Source organism: Gouania willdenowi, chromosome 16 (genome assembly GCF_900634775.1).
Source record: "Gouania willdenowi chromosome 16, fGouWil2.1, whole genome shotgun sequence".
In the NCBI taxonomy this organism is placed as follows: domain Eukaryota; kingdom Metazoa; phylum Chordata; class Actinopteri; order Blenniiformes; family Gobiesocidae; genus Gouania; species Gouania willdenowi.
The window spans coordinates 1,305,789-1,331,091 of record NC_041059.1 but is presented as its reverse complement, the minus strand read 5'-3'; the positions used below and the strand labels follow the sequence as shown (position 1 = coordinate 1,331,091).

At 38.0% G+C, this 25,303-nt stretch overlaps 1 protein-coding gene across 1 annotated transcript in view; it reads left to right on the top strand.

The window, feature by feature from the left end:
* nr2f5 (nuclear receptor subfamily 2, group F, member 5) overlaps nt 1-24,214 on the top strand; it is a 25,109-nt gene extending 895 nt beyond the window's left edge. The window contains 4 exon segments of the mRNA XM_028471301.1: nt 1-49; nt 11,054-11,334; nt 12,396-12,642; nt 21,538-24,214. The exon segment at nt 1-49 is cut by the window's left edge and continues 260 nt beyond it. Of these exon segments, the coding sequence (XP_028327102.1) occupies nt 1-49; nt 11,054-11,334; nt 12,396-12,642; nt 21,538-21,857 (897 nt within the window). The 3' untranslated portion in view covers nt 21,858-24,214.
* The last annotated feature ends 1,089 nt before the right edge of the window (nt 24,215-25,303 follow it).

Here is a 25,303-nt window from a genome sequence, read left to right as displayed (position 1 = left end):
CAGTACTGCCGGCTTAAGAAGTGCCTGAAAGTGGGCATGCGGAGGGAAGGTAGGATCCCTGTCTGTGTGTGTTTGGGCGTAAGGACAAAAAATGCTGTGCGTAAAAGTTTGAATTAGTTTTAGGATGTCTTTAAGGTGTGGAGATGTTTCCTTTTTTTCTCCCCAAACTAATAAAGCAAATGCACATTTGTATTTGAGACATGAAAACTTTTCATTTAAACTTTTGAAAAGTAGGCCTGGACAATAAAAAGTCATTTCTAATTTGGCGATACAGAAAATGACAATATTGCCTATATCAATGTTTTTTATATAACTTATTTTGTATTAAAATAGCATGAAACGCTAACAACTCACACTACAGAACTCACTCACACGTGCTGTCCCTTACAGGAGAAAAAGCCAAAAGTGACTCATATTGTGCAGATTGTTGTTAATAAATGTGCCTGTGTGGTATTTTGCACCAGCAAATTTAATCTAGAATTATTTTTCTGTTCAGACTTTATTGAGTCAAATCCAACAAAAATCGAGATTTATATCGTGTATCGCAATTTTGAGAAAAAATATCGAGATATGAATTTTGGTCCTTATCACCCAGCCCTATAAAACATTCCCCAAAATGCACCACACGTGTGTATCCAGTGTCTAGTTTGTTTGTAATCATTAAAACTCTCAACATGCCCAAAGGGAAAAGTGCCAAACTTTGCGCGTACACCCCGTGCGCGCTCTCGCTTTCTAAGTGTTTTTAAGGCTAATCGTTCCCTCACCACCTGCAGCAGCACAAAGCCTATAATTCCCATCTTTTTTTTGTTTTGTTCTAAATGTGCAGCTTTCACGGCGCTGCGCGCCGTGAAATCCGCCCTTTGTCCCTCCGGTTTAATTACGCTGTTTGCGCACCGACACCCCGAGCCGCCGTAAGAGGATGCCGCTACATTTGTTGCATTGTGTTGGATTAACAACGGGTCACTTATTGCCAAAGAGCAGCGTTGGAAAAGTGTTGGAGGACGGAGCGCTTTTCCTTTTTAATTATCATTAAGCAGTGACACCCGATGGTGCGTGTTGAATCCATGGACTCACAGCGTGGCAAAAGAAAAAAAAGAAGAAGCTCCCAAACACCTCTGTGTTTGTCATGAATCTTTGTTTTCTTTCAATTTTTAAATAAATTAAGGCCTGTCTGTTTTTAGCCTTGTGCGTAATTACGCACAACATGCGCTCCAAACACTTTCCATGATGGAATAAACGTTCCTGCAGCTCAAGGGCGCCAGGGAGGGTGTGTGTGTGTGTGTGTGTGTGTGTGTGTGTGGTGTGTGTGTGTGTGTGTGTGTGTGTGTGTGTGGTGTGTTGTGTGTGTGTGTGTGTGTGGCGACCCCGGTGCCCTCTGCTCCTTTTTTTGGCACAGCAAAAAATAATAACCTGAGGATAAATGCAGACGCGTCGCAGCCTGTCCGCAGCTAAAAGTCGGTTTCAGGACTGGAGATGAGACGTGAAGCATCCACTGAGCTGAGAAGATAAAAGTTTTGTTTGTTTGTGTGTGTGTGTGTGGTGTGTGTGTGTGTGTGTGTGTGTGTGTGTGTGTGTGTGTGTGTGTGTGTGTGTTTAGAGACTGCATCTATGCTCACATTTTTGATTTTCCTTTAGAAAACGGGTGTAAAAGTTTGAACGGGACAATAACCAGAGACATATGTGTGTAAATTATGACATCAGCATTTATAATCCACATGAAATAGATTAAGGCTCATCTGACGGTGCGTTTAAGGTCAGGCGGATTAATCAGTGTCGTCAAATCCTTTTGTGATGCTAACTTTGTGTTTATGAGTGATAGTGATCGTGTCTAATTTCCAACCGATGATGATGATGATGATGATGATGATGATGATGATGATGGAGGGACTATCAGCTCATGTTTGTACAGGTGGAAGCACCTGATTGGACAAAAGCGCAGCAGCTGCAGAGATTAGCGGAATAATTAATCGATTAATCGCAATTTTGTTATCGACGATCATGAATCTATTCTTACATTACCAAAGATAATTATAGTCTTTAATAATAATACAAATCCAGCAGCAGACTGATGTTAGATAGAAGATAAATAATCATTAGCAATTATTGGGAAATTGAAGAGATAATCAATAATAATCAAAAATCCGTTTGTAATCGTATCGAGACTTAACCGACTGAATGGAATCATGGAAAAACATGCAAATGAGAGAAAAAATGCACAAATCGTGAGTTTATTAATTTATTTATTTATAAATATTGATGATTTATTATTTGACATTGTTTAAATGGTATGGAATGGTGAGGTTGGGCTGATTAAAGTCATGTTCTCCTTATTTTATTCCCAGGCTGGTGGAGAGGTCGACGTTTGTCGTTCAGGTTAAATAATGTGTTTTTGGATCGTCCACAGTCTGTAGTTTGAGATTCAGAGGAAACAAATGAGACCAACACGTCTAATAATAAGGTTTTATTTGAAGGGCTTTTAATGAAATTTCAGAATAAAAGCAGACAGTGCCGTAATTATTTTTCATGAACAAAAAAAACATGAATATATAAAAGTGAGCGCACAAATAGAGGAATAAAGCAGTTAAAATATTTAAACATTAGCAAAAAGTATTTATATCGACCACAGTTGGATTTAAGGCTTTGCTGTTTATCTTGAAACATCCTTAATTAATTAATTGCGATGTCAAATGTTATAAAATCAATGTTTAGTATTTAACTAGTTTAAAAAACAAAAACAAATCTAATAAATAAAAATCCATGTAATAAATAAATAAATGGGGAAAGTGAACAAGAGGACTTCATAAACACACTAAATGACTTCATAAAAATAAAAAATGAGTGAGAAAAAACACAAAATGACTTCATAAACGCATACAATGAGAGGAAAACACACAATATAATGACAAAATCACACAAAATGAGAGACAAATACACAAAATCACCCAAAAATGACTCTAAAAACACACACAAGCCTTTGTTGTTTCCTGTGTTAATGCTCTGATTGGTCATTGTTTCCATGTTCTCCTTCATGTGCTTGGTGGATATTGTGTCTCAGAGGTGATAACTGCTAACTGACGAGTTGTTCATACATATATTTATCTAAGAAGTCTCTATACATTTGCAGCTTTATTTTGAAAAACAAAGCAGGTGCTGTCTCACCTGGACGTCAAACACACCTCATGCAGAAACTTCCTCCTGTTTGCTGCGTTAACACGCTCTGGTGGTCCCGTCGAACGCTGAATACAGTCTAAACAAATGATTACAGGAGCCGCAGCTGCTCCCAAATACATAATCCTACATATCCTCACAGATCCTGTCCCAGTCTGCACTTTGAATAATTATATAACAGCCTCACATGGAGCAGGAGGTCACAAAGATTCTCAATGATTAACAGTCGTTTACTCACAGAGCAGACGTTCACATGTGAGCTTTTATTCTGAAACTCTCTATGAGTTGTTTTCTATTAAACTCAATATCATGATAATAACAATTGTGCTTTTATTAATTCATTTTTCTATTTATTTACTTCTTCACAAAATAATAATAATATTAATAGTAAATAAGAGATGAATAAACTGTTAGAAAAAAAAGAAAAATGTAAAGTTTCTATATTTTGCAGCGATGTTTCCTTTACTTTGGTTGTTTTGTGCAGTTTTTGTTGTTAGTTTGTGTTTTTTTTGGGGTCATTTCTGTTTGTTTTTGTATATTTTTCTCTTATTTTGTGTATTTTTCTGTCATTTTTCCTATTTTTTTGTAAATTTTTTCAGATCATTTTGCAGCATTGTTGTTTCTTATCATTTTGTTTTGTGTGATTTTGTTGGTAATTTGCGTTGTGTTTTCTTTGTGTTTTATTTTTTTTATTGTATATTTTTCTCTTTTTTGTTTATTTTTCTGTAATAATTCTTTGATAATAATAATAAATATAAACGAACCGCCATCTCTCAAATGAAATAAATAAAACATATTTATTTCCAGATATTTGTCTAAAAATAAAAGCATGGCATTGTTCTAACAACTATTTTTAGTGTTGATTAAAACTAGACCAGGGGTTCTAAACCTTGGGGTCAAGACCCCATTTGGGGTCGTCCAATTTTTTCCACTTTCCAGACATGTTCAGCACTTATAAACCCTTTCCACCACTTTTACACGTAATGTCACATATGTTGACCATTATTGTCACTTTTAACCTCTTTTCACCATATTTCATGAATACTTGTCAATTTAACCACATTCACCATTTGTCATGACCATTATTTACCAGTTTAAACTAATATTGATGCTTTGAACCCTTTTTAACGTGTTTTCTGTCCTTTCTGTCCTCTAATTTGCAACTTTTAACCATCTTCTCTTGTTTTTAAAATCCTATTTCACCACCTTTTCCTCCATTTTTGATCATTTTTAATCCATTTTATGGTTTCAGTGTTTTTTGGTTGTTGTTTTTGTGTGTTTTTGGAGTTAGTTGTGTATTTGTGTTGTTATTTAATGTATCTTCTGATCCTTTTGTGCGTTTTTCTGTCATTTTCTGTATTTTTATTGTCATTCAGTGTGTTTTGGTTGTTTTATATGTTTTTGGAGTTATTTTGAGTGTTTTTGGTCACTTTGAACCATTTTATTAGTGATTAAAACCAGGATTTCCATCTTTAAGATGACTATAATAATAATAATAAACGTTCCTGGATAACAGTGGATATTATTCAGATGAATAAATAAATGTGGTTATCACAGATTCATAGAACAATGGACCATCATTTTACTGACTTTATGGATGGATCCCAAAAATCTCTCCTTTATTCCCCCTTATAGATGGTCCTGTCTCCACATGACTGTTCTTCAATGTTCATGTCTGTGTTCAACCACCTTCAGCTACAGTGGGGGTCCCCGCTCTATGGGACCTTTATTTTGGAGGGTCCCTGCTCTCTGGAACCTTTATTTTGGAGGGTCCCTGCTCTATGGGACCTTAATTTGGGGGTTGTGGGGTTGAACAGGTTGAGAACCACTGGTCTATACTATAACTGAAATAGTCCTGATGACTACATTTTAAACGCCTTCCCAAGGACGCACATGGCGATATAAGGTCACCGTGTCTGCAGCACACACACACACACACACACACACACACACACATGCACACACACGGCACGCTGAGTGTGTGAAGTTAGCATGGTTACGGTTAGCGTGGTGCGTGTGGTGATGGTAAACAGAGCCAACACATCCTCCTCTGACCCACATCGCTCTGATAGAGCAGCAACAGCAGCTGGAAATGTAGGTCAGCCCAAACTATAGCACAGTCAAAGTCCGAGTGTGAGCAAACACACACACACACACACACACACACACACACACACACACACACACGCCTCCGTCAGTGTGGAGCAACACAACATTTTTAAATATCCTTCAACAAATTACATTTTAATGATTCCCATTTGTCTGGAAGTCATGCAGTCAAACATTGGACACATCAAAGGACACATCAAAGCAATCAGCAGACAGTCAAAATAAAAAGAAACCTTAAAATATTAAATTTTAAATATTTAAAACTATATATATATATATAAATACATATATAGTTTTAAATATCATACATATACATGCAAATTAAAAAATAATTAATTACATATTTTAACTATATCAGTAAATATTTCCAGCAAGTTCATTTTGTCTTTTTTATTTATTATTATTATTATTATTTATTTAATTTATTACATTTGAAAATGTATTAATACATTTTATCTTAAAAAAAAATTTAAAAATGTGTTTTTTTTAGGAAATGTACAGTACTTTGATCTCCTGACATGTTACATATAACTTCATTAAAATATGTGAAATAATTTGAGAGAAAATTTGCCAGATTTTGGAAGTTCTTTCAACTGACTTCTGCAGATATTGTTGAATGTTTGTATTTGGATGCGCTGACATAAAATCATGTTTATTTTTCTCCCATTTTGTATGTTTTTCTCGTTGTTTTTGTATTTTCTTTCATATCGTTTAGCGATTGGATGAGAGCTCACGTGGAACAGCTGATCAGCTGTCATATTCCCTCGTTGGGGACGTTCACTGTCCTTTACTTCCTGTTTAACGCTCATGTTGTTGGTCTGTTTAATACAGCTGATTCATGTTTTTATTTGAGGAACCTCTGAGTTCTATTGACGTGTGAAACTCTTTCTGTGTATTTGTGAATCTTGTCATTGACGTGAACGTTTAGTCCAAGGCTGATCTATAATGACCTTCCCGTCCAAACGTTGATAGATGGGACCTTAATTGTATTTAGCTGCTGTAATTCCACTAACAGTCTGACCCACAGACTAATCCAGGGCATCCAGGCAGCCAATCGTACGCCTCCGTCTGCCGTTGGCAGCAGACGTGGCGTTTTGGAGCGTCCCATGATACCATGATGTTTGTGTGTTCTCATTTCATGCCCTACCTACTGTAGCCTAGCCTAGCACGCTAGCTAGTTAACGCTCAACATTTCTCTTTACGTGTCCTAAATTTAACACTTTATATTTCTACTCGTCAACAGCATTAAGCTGAGACACTTTGGACCCATTAGAATGACTTCATATGTCTAACTCATCCTCTCAACCTATTTCTGAACAATTTGAGAACATTTTTCTTATTTTTACCCTTTTTCTGCAACTACACCAAAACTTTCCTATTTTCATCACTTTTTCTCACCATATTTTTCTTCCTTTTAATGTATTTTTGCTACATTTCTCTAATTTCTGACACTTTTACATCACATCTTCAGACATGTTCAGCACTTATAAACCATTTCCACCACCTAATGTCACAAATGTTCATCCATTATTGTCACTTTTAACCTTTTTTCACCATATTTCATCCTTATTTTTGCCAATTTAACCACATTTATGATTTGTCATGTCCATTATTTGATTTTTGGATGTTTTTTTCTGCTACTTAGAAATATATTTATTGTCTTATATGTCCACTTTATTTTTCAATTTAATCAATTTAATTTAATCAAATCCCGGAATTAGCTTTCTCAAATTGAAATAGTTTTATGATATAGAAAGAATATCACGTTTTCACTGTTTGTTCCCATCAAACAGGCTGTTAAATGTTTGTCCATTATTTACCAGTTTAAACTAATTGTTCTAATGTTGACACTTTGAGCCTTTTTTACCACTTTTCTCTGTTTTTATCCACTCTAATTTACAACTTTTAACTGATTTCTGTGGTTTTTTAAATCTCATTTCACCTCCTTTTTCACCATTTTTGGTCACTTTAACCCATTTTATTAGTGATTAAAACCATGATTTCCATCTTTAAGATGACTATAATAATAATAATAAATGTTCTTAGATAACAGTGGATATTATTCAGATGAATAAATAAATGTGGTTATCACAGATTCATAGAACAATGGACCATCATTTTACTGACTTTATGGATGGACCCCAAAAATCTCTCCCCTTTATTCCCCCTTATAGATGGTCCTGTCTCCACATGACTGTTCTTCATGTTCATGTCTGTGTTCAACCACCTTCAGCTACAGTGGGGGTCCCTGCTCTCTGGGACCTTATTTTGGGGGTTACGGCCTTGAAAAGCTTTAATGTTATCTCTGTCATTACACTGAGCTCCTCCTCAGCCTCCGTCTCTTGTTTTCCTCGTCTTTCTGTTTCTTGGACTCGCCATCGCGCTGTGGGCGAGGAAACACACACACACAGACAGAGAAAGAGCGGCGTGTGTGCGTCTGTAATCAAGTGCTCTGCCTCTCAGGCACGAGTGACCCCAACAATGAGGCTTTTCAACCGTCGAGTGGAGTCACTGCCATTTGCAGGATTAACTGTTAATCAATGTAAGAGCAGATTAGAAGCTGCCAAGTCCCAAATCAGAGGCCGAGGCGAGTCTGATCTTTGTTTAGGGTGGTAGGCTGATACTGAGGCAACAGCTACGTCAGTGTGGAGCCTACAGCCATGTTACTCTTTTAAACCACTGGTTCTCAGCCCTTTAAAGGCCAAACATGGTGGAAAAGGTGGTGAAATGGGATTGTAAAAACCACAGAAATCAGTTAAAAGTTGTAAATTAGAGTGGATAAAAATGGACAGAAAAAGTGGTAAAAAGAGTTAAAAGTGACAATATTTGAACAATTAGTTTAAACTGGAAAATACTGGACATGATAAATGGTGAATGTGGTTAAATTGGCAAAAAATTATCAGGAAATATGTTGAAAAGAGGTTAAAAGTGACAATAATGGGTCAACATATGTGACATTAGGTGTAAAAGTGGTAGAAAGGGTTTATAAGTGCTGAACATGTCTAGAAAGTGGAAAAATGTGTAGAAAAGTCATTGAAATGTGATGTAGAAGTGTCAGAAATGGGAGAAATGTAGCAAAAATACATTAAAAGGAGCAAAAATATGGCAAGAAAAAGTGATGATAATAGATTAAAATATGGTGAGTTTGGTGGAGTTGCAGAAAAAGAGTAAAAATAAGAAAAAAAAGCTCAAATTGTTCAGAAAACATATTCTTGGTTTCTTAAAGGCATCTAGTGACCCTATCTTAGTGTCTCGTGACCCCAAATAAGGTCCTGACCCCAGGGTTGAGAACCCCTGATTTAAATGATCTGAACCCTGAATGTTTCACACTTTTTCTTTGCCTTTTTTTATACAACTGTTATCTGTTTTCTCCAGTTGTCCTCGTCCACCCGCTGACTCTAACCTCTCAGAATGAGGTGCTAGCTTACGACTGCGTCAGAGCTATGTTTCCAGTCAGACCTGTTGTACAGGTGGACTCTGGGCTAAATGTAAACCTTTCCATCACTGTCCACGTCAACCTGAGTCAATCTGCAGAGCAACACGCAGCAATGCAACCATTGGATGCGTTAACATCTACTTTAGTGAGTAATCAGAGTATTCGTTTTCACTCCAGACGTCTCCTGAATAAACATGTTTCTAATCTGACGAGACGAGGAATGCCCCGTTGTGTAACTGTGGTCTTTAGTGACAGGCGGCTCGGCCCGGCGCTGTTTGCTAAAGGAAACCACATTCTTCTCTACGGCGAGCGCAGGTTGACACAAGTTCACGGGGTAAACTAGAGCGTGGAGGTCACCACCTTTTTTTGTGTGGAGGTGTTTTTTCTTCTTCTCTGGAGTTAAAGGATGTTTACAACGTGACCCTGGTTTTTCAGACGCTGTGGTCCAGGTAACGGAGAAATGGAAAGGTTTTATTTTATTCAAAGCCCTCGGCACGCTGCGCTCTACTTGTTCTCTCTCTTAAAGGATCCTCCATTGTTTTTACAAATGTGCCTAAAACCTTTAAAATGTCCTCATTCGTAGATCAGTGTTTAACAAAACACATGATTATTCACCATATTTGTGTTATTAACTTTTAAAAATGGGACATACCAATATATGAATGGAGCCCATTACGCCGAATGTGCCCCGGGCGCACCAGGGGGCCCCGTGGGTCCCATTTTTAAAATGACTACTCCTCGTTAATGCTCGGTGAATCAAGCTGTAATTTGACATGGATATTCTATGAGCGGATGTCAAGAGCCTCTCTGAGACCTTTTTGAAAGAGGGAGGGGGGGACAGGGGCCCACCCACTTTTCCGGTAATTTCTACATTCATCGGAACATAATCATGTGATATATCATTTCAAAGGCAATTCAACGTAGATCACCATTGTACGTCACACATAATGATTTGTTTTACTTGGTGGAGCTAAGTCATGACTGTTGTTGTTAACCTGTGTAGCAGACGCATGATCACATGACCTGGTGGGCGGGGCCTGTCAGTCATCTCACAACAGAAGGGGTCAGTGGCTGACTTTCAGACCTTTGTGGAGGTAGAAAAGTTGGGTTTCATATGAAAATATTGGCCGATCGTCCAAAATGAAGGAAATCAGTGATCGATCGATGCGTCGCTGTAGTTTCAGCCCCTTGTCTCGTTGTCGGGCCCCTCACACGTGGCCCCTCTTTGTGTTTTCATTAGCGCGCACGTTGTAACAGTAGATGGAGTTATTAGTCAGACAGCAGGGATGAGTGAACAGGTGTTTTCCAAATGGGCCTTTGAGCTGTCGCCTCATCATCATCATCATCATCATCATCATCGCTCCACAGCCGGAGGGTGTGTGTGTGTGTGTGTGCGTGTGTGTGCGTGTGTGTGTGTGTGTGTGTGTGTGTGTGTGTGAGAGCTTGGCCTCTGCGTGCCCTTTTCGCCTCAGGCTGAGCCATTTGCCAGCACAGGAGGACGGGGGTGTGTGTGTGTGTGTGTGTGTGTGTGTGTGTGTGTGTCGGTGCATAACATGTGTAGGTGTGAAGAGGGGTTATATCTTTACCAGCTGCTGCTTGTCATTACTCATTGATGCACAACAGCAGCAGTGATCGGCCTTGGCCTCCACGTCTCTACCACCACCACCGAAGAAGAAGAAGAAGAAGAAGAAGAAGAAGAAGAAGAAGAAGAAGAAGAAGAAGAAGAAGAAGAAGAAGAAGAAGAAGAAGAAGAAGAAGAAGAAGAAGAAGAAGAAGAAGAAGAAGAAGAAGAAGAAGAAGAAGAAGAAGACGAGCGCTGACATATTTAGGAGGCGGAGGGATGTGATGTTGCGCGTTCACACATTTTTTTTTTTGTTCCCTTTGACCTCTTTCTGGTACACACACACACACACACACACACACACACACACACACACCTCCGTCAACATGTGTGCTTCACCCAATTTGCTTCTTTGTCTCGTCTCACACGTCTCTGTGTGAATGAACTGTTCATATTTACGTCGTCCACAACCTCCTGATTAATAATAAAAGTTTAATTCAAAACGTGGCGACTTATTCGTCCCATAAAAGCTGCACTTTAATCATTTTAGAGACAGTTGATTACTCAATGTGGTTGTGACGCTGCCTCATTGATCAAAGGATCCACTGGATTTAAATGAGCATAAACTACAAAGGAAAAACAAAACTTACATTTTCCTGATTGGAAATCCACTTAATATTTGATGCTGTGTTGTTAACCCGATTACTGAGAGTGAAGCTTTATTGTTAATAAAGTGGACATGAGACAATAAATTAGTTATTCTTCTGTTCTTCTTCTAGCCGTTCAACGAGGACGAGCCTCCAACTCCCAGACCAGTCCTGGCCAGTACCTGACCAACGGTACCGACCCCTACAACGGACAGCCCTACCTGTCCGGCTTCATCTCTCTGCTGCTGCGCGCCGAGCCCTACCCGACGTCCCGCTACGGAGCCCAGTGCATGCAGGGAAACAACCTGATGGGCATCGAGAACATCTGTGAGCTGGCGGCCCGGCTGCTGTTCAGCGCCGTGGAGTGGGCCAAGAACATCCCCTTCTTCCCCGACCTGCAGCTGATGGACCAGGTGAGACAGGAGAACACCTCATCTGAAGGCCTCGGTGCATGTTAATGATGTCATCAATTATTTAACTTATCTATGATTATAACCAACTTTATTTTCTTTTTAAAATAATATGTCATTTATTCAGACCATTGTTTTTAGGACATTTACTTTGATCTCCTGACACGTTTTGGCTGTCAACTGCCAGTCTTCTTCAGAGGTGTCTGCAGAAAAAAAAATATTTTTGATTTAATATTTTTCATGTCTTTGACAATTCAAAGCAAAGAGAAAATTCCAGAAAGTCAGTTTTGTCTTGTGAAGCCAAAAGAAGACACATCAAAGCAAAATGTACTTAAGTACAAGTAAAATGACTGATATAGAAATATGCTCAAAAAAGTACCTTTGCGTTAGGTTAGCAGTTGGTTAGCTTAAGCCACATGTGTCAAACTCAAGGCCCGGGGGCCAAGACTGCCCCTTATGAGCATCCAACGTGGCCCGCAGGAGAAAGTAAAAATGACAGAGAATCAGACATGAATCAGATTATTTCACTTCCTCCACAAACACAAATTCAAAAAAATCTCACAAAATCCTGAGATTTTTCTCAAATGACATTTTTAAATGTTGAACTGTTGAAAAATCCTCAAAATTCTGACAATCTACTTATTTTCCTCAAATTATTACATTTTCCTTAATTGAATAGAAAATGGTCACAAATCTGGGAAATTTAACGTGTAGATCCTGTTGGGACTAATTTATGTCACTTATTGCTCTATTATTGTTGGTTTCTTACATATTTAGTATTTTATATATACATACACGCAAACTAGGACAAAATAATGTTGAAATTACTTGTTTCAAACTGCTCCGTATTTGGCCCCTGAACTACAATCAGTTTGACACACATGGTTTAGGCTGTGCAGGATCAAAGGGTAAAGGATGCTTCCAGTGTTAGCATGTTAGCATGTTAGCAGGTTAGCGTGCTGTCTGCCCAATGCTTCCAACTAGCGATATTATAATAATTTATGCTAAAAACACTGTGTGTGTGTGTGTATTAAGCTAACCTATGTACCATGGTTGCTCTATAGGTGGCGCTGCTGCGCATGTCATGGAGTGAGCTGTTTGTTCTGAACGCGGCCCAGTGCTCCATGCCGCTCCACGTGGCCCCCCTGCTGGCGGCGGCCGGCCTCCACGCGTCCCCCATGTCAGCAGAACGCGTGGTGGCGTTCATGGACCACATCAGGGTGTTCCAGGAGCAGGTGGAGAAGCTGAAGAACCTGCAGGTGGACACGGCTGAGTATTCCTGCCTCAAGTCCATCGTTCTGTTCACATCTGGTGAGTTGGAACTAAACAATCAATATTATTGATTATTATTATCAGATATCACAGATCAATGAATGGAACTACAAGAACAGAACAATAGATGAAAGTTGCTCTTATTTATATAGTTGGAAAAGTTTCCTGCATTGCATTGTGGGATTTTGAGTCCTTTAGACCAGGCGTTCTGAACCTTGGGGTCAGGAACCAATTCAGACAAGAAACTAAGAATATTGTTTGAACAATTTCAGCCCATTTTTGCTTATTTTTTTAACCTTTTTCTACAACTCCACCAAACTCACCATATTTTAACATATTTTCATCACTTTTTCTTGCCATATTTTTGCTCCTTTTAATGTATTTTTGGTACATTTCTCCCATTTCTGACACTTCTACATCACATGTCTTTTCTGCACATGTTCAGCACTTATAAACCCTTTCTACCACTTTTACACCTAATGTCACATATATTGATCTGTTATTGTCTCTTTTCACCAGATTTCATGATTATTATTTTTTTGCTAATTTTACTACATTCACCATTTGTCGTGCACATTATTTACCAGTTTAAACTAATTGTTCCAATATTGACACTGAACTCTTTTTACCACTGTTTTTGTCCACTTTAATTTGTTGTTTTTGGAGTGAATTTGTGTGGTTTTTTTTGTGATTATTGTGTTTTCTGAGTCAATTTTGTATGTTTTTGTTGTTTTGTACATTTTTTTGTTATTTTTGTAGTTATTTTGTCAGCTTATGAAGTAATTTGGTGGACTTTTGTTGATTGATTAGTATTTTTTTTTTGTATTTGTGGTTTTGTTGTTGTATTTGGAGTCAATTTGCAGCTCAGTCGGAAAGGGAAGAATTAGCCGCGCGCTAATCTGACTTGTGCTAATAGGTTTACTCATGTCACTGTAAACACTTGATGACAGTATCATGTAAACAATTTAATTTGATTTGGATAAATGTCCGATTGGAAGGTGAGTGCGTGACTATAAACATGGCTGCTGCCAAACTGATGCTAATAATAAAGCTACTTAATGAGCAGCCAAGGACGTTAGCTAGTTAGCTTGTTAGCTAGTTAGCAACATACTGTATATCACACCTTTACACAGGATTTTAACACCAAGCAAATGCACTAAACCAGGGGTTCTCAACCTTGGGGTCAGAGCCCCATTTGTGGTCATGAGACACTAAGAGGGGGTCATCAGATGCCTTCACGAAACAAAGAATATTGTTTGGACAATTTGAGCCAATTTTTGCTTATTTTTAAACTTTTACTTTTACTACAACACCAAATTTGCCATTTTTCATCACTTTTTCTTGCCATATTTTTGCTCCTTTTAATGCTTTTTTTGCTACATTTCTCTCATTTCTGATACTTTTCCATCAAATTTCCATGCCTTTTCCACGTACAGTATGTTCAGCACTCATAAATCATATCCACCACTTTTCTACCTAATAATCCACCATTATTTTCTCGTTTTAACCTCTTTTCACCATATTTCATGATTATTTTTTGTCAATTTAACCACATTCACCATTCATCAGGCCCATTATTTACCAGTTTAAACTAATTGTTCCAATATTAACACTTTGAACCCTTTTCACTACCGTTTTTGGCTGCTTTAATTTTCAAAATCCCATTTCTCCATCTTTTCCATCCTTTTTTGTTCACTTTGAGTTCATTTTTATTAGTGATTAAATAATACTTTACGATGACTATAATAATAGTAAACTTACTGGATAACAGTGGATATCATTCAGATGAATAGATAATGGACATTCTCATGTGATATCAGGGTAACCCTCCTGACTCCCATAAGTCATCTGAAGCATATAAATATGAAATTAATAACAGTGCATGAATCCATTATATACTGTTTGACATAGAAATCATCAGTACGGTTATATTTTGCCCTTTCGTCGTCTCTGACCTGTTTTCTAAATGTGTGTGTGTGAGTCAGGTGAGTTCAGATCATTTCTCTTCTGTTCAAGTAGAAAATGTGTGAGTTCAAAGGTCGGGCACATTTGCAACACACACACACACACACACACACACCTCTGCGTCTGAGCGGTGAAACCTTTCCACGTGGGTGGAGCCTGATCCTGTCCAGGCCGTCCCTCGTTGGCTGCTACAGTATAATATATAACATAGTCGCGCTCTCTGCTCTTCATGAATGTGGGTGTAACCTGATCAACCTCAGAACCCGCCCCTGAATCTCCTCCCGTCCTTATCTATAGATTCACTTCTGTCTGAATGAGGAAAAAATACCAGAATAATATAAACAATCTGCTTTAACTGTAGTTTTTATAGCCGTGACTAAAAACAGCTGCTAAACGCACTTATTCATGCATTTCTGCTTAAACTCAAATATAACCTGGACCTAAATCTGTTTTTCCTTTTGTTCATAACATAATTATTATATTTAAACTCAACTGAAACACTGACATTATCTTTGTTTTGTAACTTTCTTAAGTTCACAGCTGCCATAACTGTAAAAGTCACATTTTTATAAAACATTTTAAATTTTTTCTGACTCAAACGATAAAAGTCTATAATTAGTCATCTAAATTATTTAATATTAAATCACATTTTACATGAATTACTTGAATTTAGAACTTTAAAAAATATATTAAAAAATTATTATTTTTTTAAATGTATTTCATTTCTTATTTTAAATAGATTTTCATGCGTTTGTTTTCAAATGTTTGTATTTATGGATTTTTTTTTCAATATTCATGAATTTAATTTAATTTTTTCAAATATTATTTTTTTAATGATTTTAAATGTTTTGATTAGAATTCTAGCTTCTTTCTTTCTTTGCTAAACTTTTAAAATCTTTCTCTATTGGTTCACACACAAGGTTAATATTTATTTTGTGCGACCACCAAATGCATAAAAACACACAAAATGACAGAAAAAGACACAAAATTTACTACAAAAATACACAAAATGGCCCCTAAAACGCAATAATCACAAAAACTCATAAATTGACTCCAAAAACAACAACAAAACCACATTTAACAGAAAAAAAATCCGAACATTTCCAACATTTTTCTCTGTCGGTTACGTACAAGGTAAAAAAAAACAATTTATTTTATTTCATTATTTCTACCTTAAGGTATTTCAGGCTACAAATAATAGTTCAGGCATTTTCATTTTAATTATACGATGTATATTATTCATCCATTAATTCTTCAAAATAATCACATTAAAATCTACTTAATTTAATACAAAAAATATTTAATCTACTTACTTTTAATATTAATTCATATTTTACATGATTATATTATTTGAATTTAGAAAATGTTTTTGTTTTTTTATTCTGTTACTTTTTTAAAGTAATTTCTGTTTTTTTTTTTTTTTCAATGATTTTAAATGTTTTGATTATTATTCATTCTTGCATTAATAAGCATTTTTTCTTCATATTCTCTATTGGTTCACATACAAGGTTAATATTTTTTGTTCTTGTTTTGTTCTATTTATTTTATGTATTTTTTTGTCATTATTTCATATTTTAGAATACAAATAATAGTTTAGGTTTCTTCAGTTTAATTTTACGGTATATTATTTTACTATCGTCTCATACACACATCCATTAAATCTTCAAAATAATCACAAATAAAATTTACTTTGTATCATATGTAGAGTTAGAAAGAAAACACACACACACACACACACACACTGTTGTCATGGCGTTGGAACTCAGACGTTGTTGAGGCTCATTCCAGCCGTCACTGGGGCAGCGGTGGCAGCCACAACAACTGTCACATCTGGATCCTTCACCCAGGCCATCATGCTTCATGACCCGGGGGGGGGCGTCGGTGGGGGGTGGGGGGTGGGTGGGGTTAACGGGATTGGAACAAAGCTGCACTGAGACGTTGCACGGTTTAGTTTTTTTGTTGTTCCGTTGCATATTTCCTCCTCTCTTCCCTTCTTTCATCATCATCCATCTCTCCCTCATGATCCCATCCATCTATTATTGAAACCATCCATCCACCCTTCATCCTCCTCCTCTTCCTCATCCCCAAACTCAGCCCAAACCCAGACCCTGCCCCCGCCCCCTCCCTCAGTCAGAGCTGAATTATGTATGCTGCGTTTCAGTGAGACGGTGGATTGGTGGTGACCTACATAACCCCTGTAGCCCTGAGCGCCCCATGTGACTCCCCCACGCACATGTACACACAAAACACGCTCGTCTCGCCCAAAAAAAAAAGACTCTTCTGTCATCGACGGCGTTAGTGGAACACGCACGTCTGAGGGTGTGTGTTGTGTTAAAGTCGCCCTTTAACGTTTAATAGCTTCATTTGAATATCCAGAATTAACATTAATCCATGTACTGTTCGTTCTTTGGTTTTTCTGTTTTCAAACCAAGTCAAAATAACAGATAAACACTGTGGTTATTTTATTTGACTGATTTAAAACCAAAACAGAAATACAGAAAAATCAAAAACCAGATAAGCAGCGGTTTTCTGTTTTAAAAATTAAATTTTCTGTTTGTGTAATATTTGGATATTTACGGGAAGATGAGATGAGAGCTTCATGTTTTAAGCTCACCACACAGAGAGGACCCACAGACGGGGGTGGACATGTTGTATCATGTTGTCCACCTCACACCGATGGTAAAGAGGTATAATTTATGTGTTGATGACGTTTCGTTAAAGAGTTATTGATGCTGGAAATCTGAATCTGTGAATATCACCAACAGTGTCACGGTCCAAATAGTGTCCAGATAATCTGGTGACTGACTATCGACTGTGAGGAACAATAGATGTTAGAACTTCTACCATTTTTTCGGGCCGTAAAAATGCTTGTTTTGCACGTTTTAATGCCGCCAGCCACTAACGACAGTCGTCAGCACACATGGAAGTTGATCACAAGAAACGAGGAGCACCAGTTGTATCATTACACCATCTCTGGTTCCTTTAATCACATCATTTGCATGTTTTACGTAAAAGCCGATTCTTTTGATTTGATTTATTTATGTATTATTGACGTTTCAACTCACCAGTTCATTAGTCATGTGACTTATACGTTGCTCCTTGTTTTGTCAGGGAGTAAAAATTGTGTCTTAGAATGATTTATATGGTTAAAAACGGTAGATTCTAAGCTTTCCCACGGTATGTGATAATCGTGATATGCTGCTGTATTTGTGAAGCGTTTAATCATTTAAGAGTCAGTGAGAACATGCATGTTGACCCGTATTCAGGACGTTAAGAAGTTAAACAACGCGCTAATGCACATTTTTGTAGTCAGTTATGTTACTAATCATTTTTGCATTATTCGGGGGCCAAGCCCCCGGGGCCTGGGAACGGTATATGTGTATACATATTCAGACTAGCTATTAATGTTAAAGGGTTTAACATCGACTCCATCCATAACCTAACAAGCTCAAACAACCCCCCCCCCCCCCCCCCCCCCCCCCCCCCTCTATCAAACCACATCAGAGCGTGGGCATCTCAGGGCTGCCACTGCCGCCATGCCTCACCCCCGCTGACCCGCCATGGTGTGTGTGTGCCAGCAGACACACACACACACACACACAGGAACACTTGGCGTTGAAGGTCGCCCACAGAGCTGTCGCTTCGGCACACGGGCTCTCCTCAGACGCACAGACAGCTCAACTAATCCTAACCAGGCAGCGACCGCATTGTCACGCAGGAGCCAAAATGGTCGACGTGACAAAAAAATACAAAAAAAGGCACCTTATGTAATAATTATTATCCCTGAGTGACAGGAGGCGTGACCTCACAGCGTCCACAGAACGTTCACTTTACCTGGAATCAAGATGTTCACTTTGTTTTTACTGTTAGAGCCACAGCTGTATGTATATATGTATATATACTGTATATATATATATATATATATATATATATAACAATGTTGTGATATGAATGTAGGGAAACTTTCAGTTTGACCAAAAGTGTGAATAATCCATAAAATAAAAGGAGCTAAAAAAAACAGCTTTGAGGCCATGAGTTGGAGCTTTTAAAATAGACATATGCAACATGGGGCCCTCGGTCTAATTCTGTGCGGCCCATAAAACAACTACAAAAAATAACAACAAAAACATGCAAAATAACATAAAAATGCACAGAATAGTAACATGATGAAAGAAACACAAACTCTGTGTTAACGCTGAAATTGGTCATAAATCTAAATGCTCACATGAATGCAACAAAACACCAAGAATACACAAAATAACTAAAAACTAAATGTCAGCAAAAATAACTACAGAAACACAAAATGACAACAAAAATATGCAAAATGACAGAAAAACACAATAAACAAGTTGAACGCACAAAACAACCACTAAAAAACACAAACTAACAAAAAATAGCGAAAACGTTTTTGAAAATGTTCAAAATGTTAATTTTAAGATTACGGCTCCCTCGGTAAGAGCGCGGTATTGAGCGCGGTATTGAGCGCGCAACTTCCGGTTGCGGTTTCATGACGTCACTGTGTCGCAGTCTGTTTGGGGACATTTTGTGCAACAATTTGAGAACAATCTCAGTTCTTTTAACAATTTGAGACTAAAAATAACAGCCATCTTGATAACGAGATGTTTCATCTCAAGGATCTTTCCACAAACACATTTAAAATATAAGCATTGGGGAAAAAAACTGCAAATATTGTGGAGTTTTATGGAATGTGTGTATTTAGATTAGATTATCTACAACTGAATTATTTGGTATTTTTCAATGAGTCATTTTTACTTTCACATTGATGCTCTAAAGCAGAGGTAGGCAGTTTAATCAGAGGGTCACATGATCAACGTTCATGTCAGCATTAGAATAATGAGCGATCTGAGCATTAATACAGGAAACAATAAAGAGTTTTTATTGTAGTTTTGTGTGTTTTTCTGTCATTCTGTGTGTGTTTGTTGTTGTCTTTCTCGTTGTGAAGCATTTTGTGCATTTCTGTACTTCTTTTGTGTATTTTTCCTGTAAAATATGTGTTTTCGAGTCATATTGTGTATTTGTGTGTCATTTTGCATTTTTGTGTATTTCTGTTTTGCTTTCTTGTTACTACTGTTGGTCTGCAGAGTAATATTTTATGTTTTTCTAGTCTTGTAGTGTACTTCTGTTGTTATGTTCTCAGTAATTTTGTGTATTATTGTTGTCGCTTTGTTCACTTTTCTAGTAGTTTTGTGTATTTTTGGAGTATTTTCTGTGTTTTTTTCTTGTCTTACTGTATTTTCCTGCAATGTTGTCATTCTTTGTAATTTTTTAATGTATTCTTGCTCTTGTTTTGTGTATTTACTTTGGGGGCTGCATAAAATTAAACCGAGGGGCGAATGTGGCCCCCGGGCCACCAGTTGCGTATGTCTGCTCTAAAGGGCCCTGAGTTTGACACATGATCTCATCTAAACTAACGTGGTTTAGTGTAGTGAGGATAATAATGGTTGTTTTTACTTGTAGTGGGACTAGAATGCAAACATTAACAGGTCACAGGTTAAATAATGTTCAGGGGAGATAATTATCACATACCAACAGAGTTATTTAGAGGTCATGGGGGGGTCAACCTCAGGTCTGCTCCGTACAGTAAGAATGTCTTTGTTTGGAGTTGACACATCTCTGACCTGCTTTACTAAATCCCCCCACCCTCACCCTCACCCCTCACCCCTCACCCCTCAGCTCAGAGTGTGAAAAGTATCACAAAGTGTTGCACACTTTACCCGACCGTGCCAGACTCTCATCTGGGGGGAGGAAGGAGAGGGAGGGGGAGTTAGGGAGAGCGTGACCTAGGAAGGAGGTAGATATGGATCTGTTTCTACAAAACATCAACATGGATTCACTCATATTATATTTATACATAAATGAGGTCAAGTTAAATGTTTTTTAAAGATGTTTAGTGCTTCGAGATGACTATTGCTGTAATTTGCTTTATATAAATAAAGATGAATTGAATTGCACTGAATTTGTATTTAATTCATTCTTTGAAGCATTAATATTAATACATGCAATTGCAATGTGATGATTTTACTGACACACAGTCATAGCCATAAAAGCAATAATATTAATAATAAATTATTAATTATTAAAGACAAAACCTTTTTAAACAAGTTCTGATGAATTACGGCCAGACCCGCGTAACGTCTCCGTCAAACGACTCGGTTCCACCGAGTAAAACAAATGAAATTATGTGACATAAAATTGTAGTTTATGTTGAATTGCCTTTGAAACGATGTATCAGCACTATGTTCAGATAAATTTAGAAATGACCAGAAACTCTGTGACTCCAGCAAACCAGGTGGTCCCTTGGAGTGACTCATCGTTTTTTCCCCTTCACGTTCCTCTGGGAAATGTCTCATAGAGTATCTTGTTGATTTTAAGTTGTCGTTGCCAACTTTTCGATAAAAGTCACATAAATCGTAACGTAATGATTAACGTCAAATAAAGCAAAACGTATTATTAAAGGGATCGCCAGTTTTTATAAATCTTCTAAATGTCTTTATTAGTAGTAGATGTTTAACATATTGTTCACCATATTAGTTGGAGTGAAACATTCAGCCTGATTTATAGATCATTTAACAGCTTTTTAGATCATTTAGTAACTTTTTCAGTCAAAACAACTTGTGTTGTTTTTGGTTGATCTAAATAATGAGGAAAAGTCAAAGATATAAATTTCTTTTGTTTAATTAAAATTAATTAAAATTAATTAAAATTAATTAAAATTAATCTGTGACCACAGGGGGCGACAGATCCAACTCTGAGGTTTGGTAGTAGACAATGAAGTAGAGAAGAAGAGCTCTCCTAGGCGACCTTAACTTTCTCTTAAACAGTGCGCTGACACACTCTGGTGGCTGTAGTTAGCGAGTAAATCACGGACTACTTTCAGTAACTAATCATGACCATAATAACGAGGATACTGTGCCTTCATAACGCTAATGTCTTCTTCTGTTCCCGTAGACGCGATGGGTTTATCAGACGTGGCCCATGTGGAGAGCATCCAGGAGAAGTCCCAGTGTGCTCTGGAGGAGTACGTGAGGAACCAGTACCCCAGCCAGCCCAACCGTTTTGGCCGCCTCCTCCTGCGCCTGCCGTCGCTGCGCATCGTCTCCTCGCCGGTCATCGAGCAGCTGTTCTTCGTGCGTCTCGTGGGAAAGACGCCAATCGAGACGCTGCTCCGCGACATGCTGCTGTCGGGCTCCAGCTACAACTGGCCCTACATGCCGGCTGTGCAGCGCGACCGGCCCATCTCCCTCCACTACAACGAGAACGGGCCTTGATTGGACGGACGGAGGCCAGGCCGACCAACCGCGACCGCTCGCCCGTCCGTTACCTCTGCTACGCTGGCGCCCTCGAGGAGGCGTCGCCTTCACCATTCCACTCTGAAGATTGATGACAGAACCCCACTGTTACGTCCCTGTTCACGCAGGCCGACCAATCCCACGCCGACACCGACACCAACACTACTTGATGGCGCCGTTCCAGACGTGGCATGGTTGGTCGAACGGGTTGTTGCATAGTTCACCAGCTGGTCTGTTGGACTCACCTCCGATGTCATGGTCCGACAACTCACACCCACCAATGGACGAGCACGGCGAGCCAAAAAAAAAGGGCTTCTGCGGTTGGACTGGACAGCCGAGAACCGAAGGCCACGCCCCTCCCTAACGTACCAATCCTAAAACCAGAAGCCATTAAAGGAAAGACAAACGCCAAAATGTCTTGAACTTGTCTTTTTTTTTTCTTGCAGAGGACGTTTTATCAAAGCGTGTTTGTATCAGCACTGTTTATAAGGAGAGAAATGTTCACGGTTGTGTTCATATGTACAGTTTATCATTGATTCAGAGGCATCTAAAGAACGGGACAAGCTCAGGGTCAGAGGACAGATTAAAAATGCCAATTATATCAAAGTAAAACATGGACAAAACCCAGAAAACTCAACACTTATCAGCGACTTGTGCCAAAGCCGACAAACACAACCGTCTGGAGTGTTTTCTGTGGTAACGTTGGTGGAGGAACCTTTCATTAGAGTCTGGTTTTTCTATAATTTGACTTTGTTGCAAAGGGAGAGTGGGAGGAGTTTGTAAAAAAGTACAAAATAAAAGCCTAGGCACTTGTATTGTAAACTAGATGAACCTTTACACTTTTCCACAGCACTAGGAGACTCTTTCTACTTATGTCCATTAAACTGACGACCTGTGTTTTTATTACCCATAAGGCCTAGTTGGCCCCCTACCACAGCGCTCACCCTGTCCACCGTTTAGAGCATGTGTCAAACTCAAGGCCCGGGGGCCAAATCTGGACCTTTATAGCATCCAATGTGGCCCGCAGGAGAAAGTAAAAATAACTTGGATAGTGGATATATTGCACGACGAGAGTAATTTTTAATGTTAAAGCGTTGAAAAAAAGCCTCAAAATTCTTACAAAATATTTTTTTTTTTTTTATTATTCTACAATATTTCCCCAAATTATATAAAAATTGGTCACAAAATAGTGGAAACTTAAATGAAGATCGTGCAGGGACCGATATCTGTCACTTTTTGTTTGGATTGTGGATATATCGCACCCTGACAGTCATTCTTACTCTCAAATTGTAGGAAGAACTCCCAATTTTTCCAAAATCCTGAGATTTTTCTCAAATGATTCCACATAATTTTCCCAAATTAAATTAAAATTGGTTGCAAAATAAAATAAAATTTAAGGTAAGTCTGAAATTTGTCACTTTTTGTGTGGATAGTGGATATATTGCAGGATGGGAGTAACTTTTAGTGTTGATCTGTTGAAAACAAACACATTTTTTTTTACAAAATATTCTAATTTTCCTCTAATTATTACACAACATTTTCATTAATTAAATAGAATATGGTCACAAATGTAGGAAATTTAAAGTGTAAATCCTGTTGGGACTGATATCATTTATTGGTTGGATATTTTATCATTTTATGTATACGTACAAGTGCAAACTAAGGAACAATAATGTTGTTTTTAGATCAAACTTCTCCGTGTTTGGCCCCTGAACTAAAAAGAGTTTGACACCCTGCTTTAGAGTTTTTTTTTTTCGTAATGATTGTGAATATTAGACCGTGTCACTGAGCATTTATCTTATGACTGTGCCATAATCTCTCGTTACCTGTTATAACAGGCATTATATCCCGTCAGGAAGTGGAAGTGAGCTCACAGGAAGCCGAACCCCGGTGGGAACAGGACGATTCTGTTCAAACATCATCAGCACTTTCAGGTTTTTAAGGCGTCGCGTCAGATCTTTTCCACTGCCTGGCGATTATATCGTAGGGGAACTTATGCCCTCGGTTCATGTCGTTGGAGCTCCTTGAGAATAATGCACCACTAACCTCTGAAAACCTCCATTTATGTTTGAATATTCTCCTCGTCGGACTTCTGACTGTGACTTAGTTTAGGACTATTTTGAGTTATTCTTTCCTGTCTTCTTTGTGCTTGGAGCCAGTTTGTAACACAGCGCGGTGGTGTGACATCAGCGTTGAGGATTGGCGTCCATAACCGTAGCTGTCTGTGTCTGTCAGTGAATAACTACACACAAAGCTTCTTCTATGAGTTTGTTTCATCCCCATCTTTGTTTGGAAATATGGATTATCCATGAATTAAAATAAATGCATTTTGTTCACACCGTTTTCTGTCGTTCCTGAACAGTTTCTATCCTTTTTACGTTTTCATCCAGATGTGACATTAAGGCGTAGATTCTAGGGGTTCTCAACTTTGGGGTCAGGACCCCATTTGGGCTTGCAAGACACTGGAGAGATGGCCACCAGATGCCTTCAAGAAACTAAGAAGATTTTTGCTTATTTTTACCCTTTTTCTGCAACTGCACCAAACTCACCATATTTTAACATACAGTATTTCATCACTTTTTGCTACATTTCTCCCATTTCTGACACTTGATCACATTTCAATGACTTTTCTGCATAATTTTTCCACTTTCCAGACATGTTCAGCACTTATAAACCCTTTCCACCACTTTTACACCTAGCGTCACATATGTTGACCCATTATTGCCACTTTTAACCTCTTTTGACCAGATTTCATGATTATTTTTGCCAATTTAACCATGTTTATGATATGTCATGCCAATTATTTAACAGTTTAAAAATATTTTCCTTACATTTTTAAATTCCATCACCCACAACTTGCAACTTTTAACCAATTTATGTCATTTTTAAAATTCTATTCCACCACCTTTTCCACAATTTTTGGTCACTTTTTAAATTTTAACCAAGGGTGGAAAGTAATGACTTACATTTACTTTCATTACTGTAATTGAGTAACTTTTTTGTGTACTTCTACAGTTTCTCTCCTTTTTCCGTTTTCATCCAGATGTGACAATAAGGCGTAGATTCTAGGGGTTCTCAACCTTGGGGTCAGGACCCCATTTGGGCTTGCAAGACACTGGAGAGAGGGCCACCAGATGCCTTCAAGAAACTAAGAATATTTTTAACAATATGAGCCCATTTTTGCTTATTTTTACCATTTTTCTGCAACTACACCAAACACCATATTTTAGCCTATTTTTATCACTTTTTCTTGTCATATTTTTGGTCCTTTTAATGTATTTTTGCTACATTTCTCCCATTTCTGACACTTGATCACATTTCAATGACTTTTCTGCATAATTTTTCCACTTTCCAGACATGTTCATCACTTATAAACCCTTTCCACCACTTTTACACCTAACGTCACATATGTTGACCCATTATTG